This window comes from Salvelinus namaycush, chromosome 8, assembly GCF_016432855.1.
Source record: "Salvelinus namaycush isolate Seneca chromosome 8, SaNama_1.0, whole genome shotgun sequence".
Classification (NCBI taxonomy): domain Eukaryota; kingdom Metazoa; phylum Chordata; class Actinopteri; order Salmoniformes; family Salmonidae; genus Salvelinus; species Salvelinus namaycush.
In genome coordinates this window covers 36,497,842-36,508,705 of record NC_052314.1, presented here as the reverse complement: position 1 = coordinate 36,508,705, position 10,864 = coordinate 36,497,842, and the positions used below count along the sequence as shown (strand labels likewise).

General features: G+C 42.4%; 1 protein-coding gene and 1 non-coding gene across 2 annotated transcripts; both read right to left on the bottom strand.

The window, feature by feature from the left end:
* Nucleotides 1–226: 226 nt before the first annotated feature.
* On the bottom strand, nucleotides 227–9,797 carry LOC120052647 (histone-binding protein N1/N2-like). Its single transcript, XM_038999689.1, has 13 exons — nucleotides 9,623–9,797; nucleotides 8,114–8,227; nucleotides 6,015–6,095; nucleotides 5,400–5,518; nucleotides 4,272–4,315; nucleotides 4,098–4,165; nucleotides 3,922–3,995; nucleotides 3,500–3,688; nucleotides 2,870–3,039; nucleotides 1,551–1,655; nucleotides 1,343–1,420; nucleotides 757–882; nucleotides 227–421 (listed from the first exon to the last, which is right to left on the bottom strand). Exons 1-13 carry the CDS (start codon nucleotides 9,679–9,681, stop codon nucleotides 383–385), a joined length of 1,266 nt encoding a protein of 421 aa, XP_038855617.1. The 5' UTR covers nucleotides 9,682–9,797; the 3' UTR covers nucleotides 227–382.
* LOC120053120 lies at nucleotides 3,142–3,277 on the bottom strand. The gene has a single exon (XR_005477480.1). It is a non-coding gene; the product is annotated as a small nucleolar RNA SNORA16B/SNORA16A family (small nucleolar RNA).
* Nucleotides 9,798–10,864: the final 1,067 nt, after the last annotated feature.

The window sequence follows — 10,864 nt, the reverse complement described above, 5'->3', positions numbered from 1 at the left end:
TTTTTTAAATTAAGATCAGCAAGAACATTACTCTCTTCCCCCCAATAGGCAGTGCATCAGACCCTGGGAGAAACAGACTAAAACTGATGGGTACACCACAAATCAGTAGGCAATGTCACTTTAAAACTACCCAGACAAATTAGTAACCACTTTGTACTTAAACGGGTTCAAATTATACTGTAAGCGAAATAAAAGTGGTATGAATTACAAAGACAAGTGATTCACATTTGCAAATACTCTAATGAACTTTTATTACAACAAGTATACAAAAACTAGACAAACAAATGTGAAAAATTGTCATATTTACAGAAACAAAAGTGTAAATGGGCATAAGGGGCAGGCCTGCTCTGCTGGCTGGAAGATCAGGAAGAGGAAGCTTACATCACACCGAGGATTCCACAGAGGCGGACAGCTTGCCGGGCTATACAAATAAATAACGGGGGGAAAAGTCATCCAATCTGACAGCAGAAGTAGATCAGAATGTTAAATGCCTGGACTCTGCTTTAATCCACAGATACAAACCTGCCATTCTTATCAGGCGTCCATTAACACTGTAGAGATGAATCAGTTTGAGGACTTATGCCCCCTGTATGAGTCTTGGTCAAATATGTCATAGCACTCTAGTCTGTTCAAATTTTTTAAAAGGACACTATCCAAGGTGGGGGGGGGGGTCCCCTTTCACATGATGCCACCAATACCAACTTCCTCTGCTGCACCTAACCCTTCTGAGAATGAGTTATAAACCTATCAACTCGCCTCCTGTGCCCCTTTCTCCTGGACTCCATTGCTGCCAGAGCCGGAATCGCCGCTGCCATTAACTGTAGTTTCCTGCTTGGTCTTTTTAGCATCAGTGTCCTTTACGGGGCTCTCCTCAGTTTTCCTCTGTTCAGGAATAAAACCAAAGTCACTTCTCAACATGACCTCCCTCACCTCTACTGCAATCTACTCTAACATTACCACACAATCACAAAAGCCAAACGTCACCGCTACACAATCACAACTATACACACACAGCCATCAGAATTCAAGCCGATCAAAACACCTACTAAACATGCATAACGCTCAACCACAAAAGGGGAGATTGGAATGGAAGGCAAAGTAGTCAAACACCATTAAAAAGAGTCGTCACCCTCGCAACTAAGAACAAGCAAGAAATTCATGCAACATGAGCATACTAGGAATGGGGGCATGGACCAATTTGACAAAGGAGGGGTCTACTACAAGCAGAGCACAGTAATGTACAGCATGATGCATAGACCAGGGTATGAGCAGCCCCGCCACCTGTTGCCCCAGGCTGGGATTGGGTGTAGTAGCACGCAGCGGTGGTGAGGAGGGATCTCACCTTTTTCCTGACCAGGTGGGAAATGTCTGATGCAGATTTGGAGGAGGATGCGCCATCGGCTGCCGATCTGACAGGGATCTAAAACACAGGACAAGATAATTGGTCATTAGAGCCGCTGATTACTGAAGTTAATGACATCCAAGTCATTTGTTTGAATTAACACATGGTTTCATTCCAGGTGCAAGAAAAAAGTACAGCCTGTAGTTACCTGACTGGTTCCGAATGCTGATGAACAGGAAGATGAAGGTCCACCGCTTTCTGCAAACGCTGATGAGGAAGAGGATGGGAATGCTGACAAAGTAGAAGCTCCAGCCTGGAAGAGATCAGACATGATCAGTAGAAGACAGTACATCCACAGATCAATGGCATAAACAAGCTGACTAAATCCTCATGTCAACTTTCCTTCTCATTAGCAATTGAGAAGTGGACTGAACTTGTTCCTTGCTTGGTGATAAACATTTAGTAGACCTGCTATATTAAGTCATTCATTAGAACACGTATCAAAACACTTTACAACAGTAAATTAACCCTCCTGCTGTGTTCCGGTCAAATTGGACCGATTAACAAGTTCTCTGAAAAATGTAGTTCATTTAATCTGATTGTCATAAGGTTCAATGACTTTGTCCACACAGGGGCATCAACACACAAAATACATTTTGATGATTTATTACATTTTGGGTGTTTTATTTAACTTTTATACACCTGCGGTGTTCCCGGTCAAAAATGACCGGTCATTAGAAATTAATGGGTGAGACTACAATTAGAGTATAACATTGTGTTCAGGCACATTCCCATTCATCAGATGGACACACTTCCTATTCCAGACCCCTACATGCGTGTGTGTTTGAGCACACACACACACACAACGCACTCCCCTTCTTGGCTTCCATGGGAACCTATTGCCAATAGAATCTTTCCCACACGGGAACCACAACTGTTGGCAATCTCACAAACAATCGCAACATTATTGAAACAATATATAGAACTTTTCTCGCAGCTCTGGTATATAAAGCTTTTTTGAGGCCTTGCTCACAATTCATTCTGTGGCAGCACAATGACCAAACAATATATTGTATGTGAGGCTCTTGATCATGACACTGGTGAGGAGTCCTTGTCAAACTTTGACACAAAGTAGCCTGCGATAAATAGCAAAGGTTCATCTGAGTATTTGTTACAGTGAAAACAATCCATACACTATGCTTTCTTTAAACAAAAACGAGTTGTATGAGCTCAGGTCAATGAGGCCTAGAGGCCATAAATAGAAGTTCAAAACTCAATGTTCACAAGAACTTAAGTTGATAAAAAGACCTAACACAACATTAGGTGATAACATGTATTATTATGGATTTAGAATCAGCTATAATGGGGTGGTCATTTTGGACCGGGAACAAAGAATTAATTAACATGAAACGAACACAACAGGAGGGTTAAAAAGAGCATTTACTGGACAAGTTCCTGCCAGTTTCAGTCTGTTTGGTGACTAATGAACACAACCCTGAGACGAGCCAGTATCCCACAGGGACTCACCAGGGTCTGCTGTATGGCCACAGAGGCTGATCCTGCCATACTCTGGCTCTCCTTGGCATCCTCTACCTTCTCAGCGACGTCAGGCAGCAGCTGCTTCAGCTCCTCCAGCTCGGTCTTCTCTTTGGCTCCGTCTTCACCTTCCGCCTTGTCTATCACCTCCTGGAGCATGGCTAGAAACCAGAAACAAGGTCTGTAAGTGACAGGTCAGAGGTTGACAAGTCATACCTAGTGTAGTAGTGACTGCGCAGGTAGCTTCGAATCAAGTGCAAAACGTTTGTTCTTTCCCAAATTGTTGCTGATAAGCTACAAGAGATCTGAACAGCGGTAGTCTGTAAAAGATGCGTATGGCTCCTTTGTTGACCGACTCCGCTGAGAGAGTATGCCAAATTGGCTTCGATGAGGGCCGGTCAGTTCCTTAGAACTTAGGGAGAATCTCAATTGGATACTCGTCACGTCCTCTCTCCTCCTTAAAACCCATTGGAGAAGGTCAGAGGGGAGTCCCCTAGAACGCGCTCCCGCCATCCATCCTGTATGGCCAAATAGGTAATATGGCACTAGCAACGGCTAGGTTTGAGGTTAAAATACTAAAATGCATAGATATGTGGCACGTAACATATTTATCCACCTTACCCAGGCGGCTCTCGATGACTTTGACAGAGCTGCTGTAGTGCTGGATGGCCTGGCTGTATTGGCCTGTGATGCAGTAGGTCATGCCAAGTTGGTAGTGGGTCTCGGCCACCAGGCGGCTGTGGGGGGGCAAGTGCTTCAGCTGCAGGGACAGGCAGTCCTGGAAGTCCTCCACAGCTGCAGGGTAGTTACCTAGAAGAGGGAAGGCCACGTGAATATGAAACAAACATCTGGAGTATGTGGTGCAAGGGTCTAACACCTGAGGGAGGGGGAAGGGCAAGGTGATCAGAAATGGGATGGGGTATAAAATCAACATAACTACATGTGTGTTCAGTAAGGCAAGCCGTAGCAAAACATTTTGCATAGAGCAAAAAAAAAAAAAGTGCAAGAAACAGCACATGGCGATCCCAGATACCAGATCATACCAGATTCTGCTCCAACTTCTCCGAGCTTCAGATAGGCCTGAGCAGCCATCAACTGGTCCTCCTTGTTCTCCTTTCTGTTTGTATAAGGAGAGGGAAACAGGTGAAACGTAGTCCATTGGAATAATGTATACCCAAAACAAAATTTGTGATTGTAGCTTTCTACAGGGAGCGTTTACCTTTTGTAGATGACCTTGGCGACCTCCAGCATTTCCCAAGCCAGCTGCAGGTTACCCACTTCCTCCTCCTACACGAGATGGGAAGAAGCAAACAAAAGGTTAGAAGTGTGTGTAATATTTTCATACGAAATAAGTACATTGTGACAAAGGGACATTGTTTAAAGGACAACTTACTTTGTCTTCAGCAGTGCCTTCCCCTTCATCATCGTCGTCATCATCTAAGAGTGGAGGCCAAGAGAATACAGTAAGCCTAAGCTGCAGCAGTTCTACACTTCAGGAAAACCAATGACCAACTGTACAAAACCAGAGTATGATAGTTCACTAGGAAAGACAAGTGGAAGAGGAAGAGCTTGTGATTCCAGTAATAATGTGACAGCGGCCGTTCCCAACAGTGCAGCTTAAACTTCCATTAGCAAGAGAAGTGAGACTTCAGTTACAATCCCTTTACAGCCCCACTGCAGGTTCAACAACAATTTGTGTAACAGCCATTCTTATGGCCCTTTAGTCCCAATCCACTTGGTGCACCCGAACAGATTCCTACACAGGACATAAGTTTAACTTCACCCTCTTCCTCCATCTTCTCCTCCACAGTCTCCTCTTCATTCCCATTCTGCTCTTCAGAAGCCTTCATGACAATCTCCTTCACAGCTTCCTCTTGCCCAGCTTCCTTATCTTTTCTAGCTTCATCTTCAGGAGCAAAAAGAGTCTCCTCCACCCCATCCACAGGAGGCTTAGACTTCTCATCACGCCCGTTCTTGGCAGGAGACTTGGCAGCGCCCTCTTCCTTTGCTTCCATTTCCATGGTTTCTTTCTTCCCCTCTGCAACTGCCTCAGATTCACTTTTCCCTTCCTCCTTTGGCTCAGCTTTGCCGTCCTCCCCATTAGTTGTTTTGTTCTCTGCCATCGCATCATAAACCTGCTTTCGAAGCTCATCCCTTGTTTTGTCTACACCAGAGATACATGGGGCATGAAAACTTAAGTTATATTGTTCTCCCCCAAAAGAGTACATGTCAAAATAAATTCTCAATCTGTGACCATAGCATGAACTAGCCTTTTTCCTCACTGAACAGAGCTGACTGGGATGAATGTGTCATTCTCTCTTCCCCTGTCAGATAAGCCCATTGACAGGGGGCATGTCTTCAACATGATATCAAGAAATGACACCTACTACTAATGCCAATGAATAAAATAAACAATTGTTAGTTTTTGCTCCAGCACAAGTCAATTGTCCTAGCTAGCTAGGAGTTAAGTGTCAAGCAGCCATAAACAGTGATGGTCAGGTTAAGATGGGCTACTACTCACCTTCCAAGTTGTCAGCGCTCTCAAACTTTGAGTTGTCCGGCGTCTCTCCCTCTCCTTCCTCCTCAGACGACTCCTCAGGGACTCCCTCAAGAGCATTACCAAGGACAGTGTTCTCCACCCTGAAACACCACACTGCCATTAAATTCAAATATTCAAAACTCAGAGCTTGGTGCTGGCAAGGAGCAGGCTTGTAGGTTTGATTCCCACATGGTCTACAATTATTATTATTATTATTTTATTTAACTAGGCAAGTCAATTAATTAAAAACAAATTCTTATTTACAATGACGGCCTACACCGGCCAAACCCGGACATAGCCCATGTATACTGAATACACAAGTCACTTGTCTACACCTGCTTTGCTTGCTGTTTGGGGTTTTAGGCTGGGTTTCTGTACAGCACTTCGAGATATTAGCTGATGTACGAAGGGCTATATAAAATAAACTTGATTGATTGTCACTCATTCTCAACAGTTCTTCCAGTCCTTTTGGATAAAAGTCTGTTAAATGACCATACCATTATAAAAGCAATTATTCTAAAGTTTAACTGCAACCTGAACAGGTACAGAATGGGTCAAAAAAGACCCATACAGTAACAGTATCATACTTCCACTTACCTGGCAAGCTCCAGTAGAGACTTCCCACACAGGAAGAAGGCCTCTCCACACTCATCTGCAGTGTCCCCATACCGCGCAGCCCTGAAAGACAAGAGATGTCAGATTAGCAGTACTGGTGGAGGTCAGGTAAAGAATAAATGAAATGCTCCTTGTAACATCTGAAATCCACAATCAATACAATACATAACCCTCATAGCATGACAAATCCACAGTCAATCCGAGCATGGACGTCACCAGGACTTGGCTTTCGAGGGCATTAGCCCCGAATAATTTTGGGTCAGGCCCAAATCTTTAGCGCTGCTGCAATGGTGTAAATAAATTGTAGTCAACTGAATGTGCCACTTAGTTCATAGAGCTGTGGTTACGTGAAACTCCCGAAGTCATCCAACCATTATAATCAGGGGTGTAGTGCTGCCGGTGCACAGCGGAGCGATGCTTCGCCACGTCTCAGAATGGAGCCATGTCTCGCAAGATCACTTCATGATGAATTAGTATCCTACATAACAAACCGAATACAATAGCGTGATCGTGTCAGGCTACTGTTATACCAAAATCACCATGTAATTATTATGACAATATAGGATGATTGTGCTGAAATGTTGCATTTGTTCCCCATCATGATGTGGCTGTGATTAACTCCATCTGCTCTAAAAAGTGGATTAGTTCAGCTGGTTAGCCACCCTTATATCATTCAAGAAGATCGGAATGCATATTCCCATTGTTGGATTTGGGGTAAACTTTGAACATTGAGATATCAAAGACATGACAGATCAGACGCATAGTGTATAAGGAGCGAAAGAGACTGGGTTTTATGTCAGAAGGTAATGGGTCTCTGTAGAAAGACAGATGGCTTTGAAATGTGTTGGGTGGACAGGAGGAGGTCACAGGATTGCTATAGGGGAAGCGGATGGACATTTCAGTCAGTTAGCCTACTGATGCAAATACACATTTGTACACTTACCATAAGCTATTCAAGTCATTTGATATGTTTGCATTGTTCAAAAAGGCCTACATCGTTTCAATAACAATATAACTGAAACCACTATTGGCTTCATTGACTTACTGAATTAATTCTCATAATTGTAGGCTAGGCTACTTGCTGAAAGATTATTTTAACAGTAGGCCTACCTACACAATAACCTCATATGGGGTTAATGACCACAATCGATTGAATTAATAAGTGTTGATTAACTTATTTGGCCTTAATTCAAAACATGGAAGAAAACAGTGTTGCAGAAAGGGGTGCTGGAAGTGCTGGAGATAAATTGAAATACATTTGCAAAAATTATAAAATTAGGCTACTCCTGTCTATTAATAAATTAAATCATTGAAAATACTACACCAGCATAAGAGACACTGAGGATCAATAGCTTATTTTTTAAAAATTGCTGTAGATTGTGTTGTCACATTATGAGCACATAGGCCTAGTCTACAGTCAGGAATCCCGCAATTAGGCAGCCTGCGTGGGAAATATAAAACAGCTGATTGACAGCGGCAACTCAATGAACAGCAGGCAGTGGCTAGAAGCTGTTTGGCAATATTTCAAAATACAATTGTGGGAAAAATCTGTTTGAACAGGTGAGTGCCACTGGAAAGTTGGTGGACTATAATTTCCTCCTCATATTATAGGCCTAACATCAGTGTATCCACTATTTTCATTGGCCCATGCTATTGGCTACATTTAAGGCATGGGTCATTTATTGATCTCAGTATGCAAATGTCAGGAGGAGCTTGTCATTTTGATAATTTGCGTGGTATTTTACATTTACATTTAAGTCATTTAGCAGACGCTCTTATCCAGAGCGACTTACAAATTGGTGCATTCACCTTATGATATCCAGTGGAACAACCACTTTACAATAGTGCATCTAACTTACATTTACATTTAATTTATTGCTATTATTTAAATCAATACAGGAAGTACATGTGGTATAAAAACAAAATATATATATTGTAAAATGACAGATTGCAGGAAATTATTTTAGAAAAGGCAATTTTTTCCTCAGACCCACAAACCCCTGGTCTTCAGGACTGGCTTACGAATGTTATGAAACTTGAGTGACTGCCCTGGATCCAAGCCATTTGTTCTCAGTACTCACAGCATGCCACAAGCCTCCTGGAACACATGGACTGCAGAAACGACATCTCCCATCACCAGGTGCCTGTTCCCAGCGCCGATCAGCTTCTTTGCCTCCGCCATCACATCGACAGAGCTGTGGTACAGACAAGACAGCCACAATACATATGTTGTACTGCACACTAACAAACCTATTGCATGATAAAATCACTGTGGAGTTGAGACTAAAAACGGTACAAGAGGAACCCAGTCATAAAATCTGTATAAATTCAAACCAACAAAATCAAAAAGTGCAGTTCCTCACCTGTCTGACACCCCGCCCCCCGGTAATTTCAGTATGCCAGTGACTATTATTCTACCCTGTTTCGAACGGAAGTGTTGCTTCTAGGAGGTAGGAGCAATCCAGGTAACGTTAGTGTTCGGGGAAGAAAAAAGAAAAAAAACGTTTTGCAAGTTGACACAGGCATATCTTGACTTGAGACAACGTTGAATTGAACTGGTGAGCTGGATAGCTAGAAAAAAAAAAGGCGTTCGTTGTTCAGCTATAGAAAGCTTTGGGAAATGTTCCTCGTTAGCATCATAGCTATGTCACGCCAGCATGCACGTGCATTTCTTGAGTACCAGGCAGTAGGCGAATTGCTTCATGCTTTACTAGTTAGTTCACTGGCCAATTAGCTAACAATTTCGGGCTAACTAGTTAGCTCTAACTTGGCGAAGAAAATAAACATTAGCTAGCAAGTGCAACAGATCGTCACGTCCAATTCGAGGTAGCTAGCTAATAATAGTTAGCTAGAGGATAGTGTAACGCAGTTAACGACAATTAGCTAGCTAAGGTTAACCACCCACGAATAGCATCAATTGGGCTAACTAAGGGTATGTTCGTAAATTCAATCTGGAGTGCGCTGTGGGCGTTCGTAAATTCAGAGCATTGTCAGATTGTCCGTTCGTAAAATTCACAGCGTTTCGCTATTGGAGCGCACACTGGACGCTCTAGCCGAGGAGTAGGGGTTGATCCGAGCTTTTCTGACCTCAACGACAGTCAAGCTAACGTTGGCTCACTGACCGTCTTAACTCACCCTAGCAGAGCTGGTTCCATGTTATCCAGAGTGTTGGCGACTAACTGTGTTGCTGGCAGCAATTTAATTACGCTTTGACGACGTTTACTGACACCGGGTATATTCAACGGGTGTTGAGCGTTCGTAAATTCATCAGTTATTCGGCGCTCTGTCTGGCACTAACGAGACTGTTCCGAAATTGGAGTATAGCTAGAGCAAATTTACGAACGCACCTTAAGTAGATGGTTGGGTGTTGGAGCGGAACTTGTTAGCTTGCTATATATTGCATTATTGAATGGGAACATGAACAAGTTTCGGCTAACTAACTAGTACACAACGGCTTAAAGACACTGGTGATTAGCTAGATACTGTAGGTAGTTATCAAAACAAGTGAGCTAGCTTCTAGCTAACACACCAGAGGGATAGGCGAGACGTAGGCGAATGCACACAAACAAATGTCCTACAAAATGTCTCACCTTCCTGAGCTTGAAGCAACTGCTGTTTCCTCTGTCATGTTACGTGACTGACTCAGCATACAACGTAGTGTAAACTGTGTAGCTATCTAAATTAACAGATTCTCCAGGAAAATGTTAGGTTCTTTATTTCACTGACACTATTCTTTGTTGGCGCGTTTGCTGTCAACGTGCACACTTCCGCTGAACTTTCAACTTGATTAAACGCGGGAGAAAATATTAAAGGGAAAGTAACATGATACCATTTTTTATTTAACCAGGCAAGTCAGTTAAGAACACATTCTTATTTACAATGACTTTCCATGAACAGTGGGTTAACTGCCTTGTTCAGGGGCATAACGACAGATTTTTACCTTGTAAGCTCGGGCATTCGATCTAGCAACCTTTCGTTTTACTGGCCCAATGCTCTATCCACTAGGCTACCTGCGAATGTAACGTTCTTAAATTATCTGAAAGAATGCCGTTCAACTGGTGATTTAAAAAAAAATTGAAATCAATCCATTGCATTTAGAGGACTTTGTTTAAAAAGGGTGAATTTCTTCCCCTGTATGGGACTTTTACAGGGCTATGTGAAGGATATGTCATACATTGTAAGTTATTATAATCCATCCGCGGTATCATGTTGCACAGACGATGAGCAATAAGGATACGTAAGTATTCCTGAGGCCTCTAACCGTTTCCCCTGGAGAGTGGTGGTGTAGGTTATGGGGTCAGACTTTGTAACAGTATTGCTTCCGTCCCTCTCCTCGCTTGAACCAGGGACCCTCTAAACACATCGAAAAGTCACCCTAGAAGCATCGTTACCCATCGCTCCAGAAAAGACGCGGCCCTTGCAGAGTAGGGAAACACCTTTTTTTATTTTTTATTATTGCTATTATTTAAATCAATACAGGAAGTACATGTGGGAACACAAGTATATATGAATAATAGACAATGGACAATTGGGCTATGGGGTACAATATCACATTACACAAGGACCTTAAGGGACATACATACACTTACAATTCTAACAGCTTTTTTGTTAGTAGAGTATTTAATTGTCTTAAAATATATTTCAAATTTTTTTTGTAAGGTAAGAACATTTGTTTTTTGTTTGTAAATTTACATTTGTGAATATGAAATTTGGCCAAAAGAATAATGAAATTAATTACATCAAAATGTTTCATTGTATTTCTATCATAGGTCAAGATTCCAAACAGTACATCTCTCCACAATAGTGTAAGATCTTCATAAATGTGTTCAATT

Bases quoted from the DNA above. Each gene is read 5' to 3' on its own strand.
- LOC120052647 (XM_038999689.1), bottom strand. From the start codon at position 9,681: ATGCTGAGTCAGTCACGTAACATGACAGAGGAAACAGCAGTTGCTTCA. The intron at 5,519-6,014 runs GTAAGTGGAAGT...GTGGTGTTTCAG, and splicing joins TCTCTACTGGAGCTTGCCAG to GGTGGAGAACACTGTCCTTG. The intron at 3,689-3,921 runs GTATGATCTGGT...TCCCTCTTCTAG, and splicing joins AGAAGTTGGAGCAGAATCTG to GTAACTACCCTGCAGCTGTG.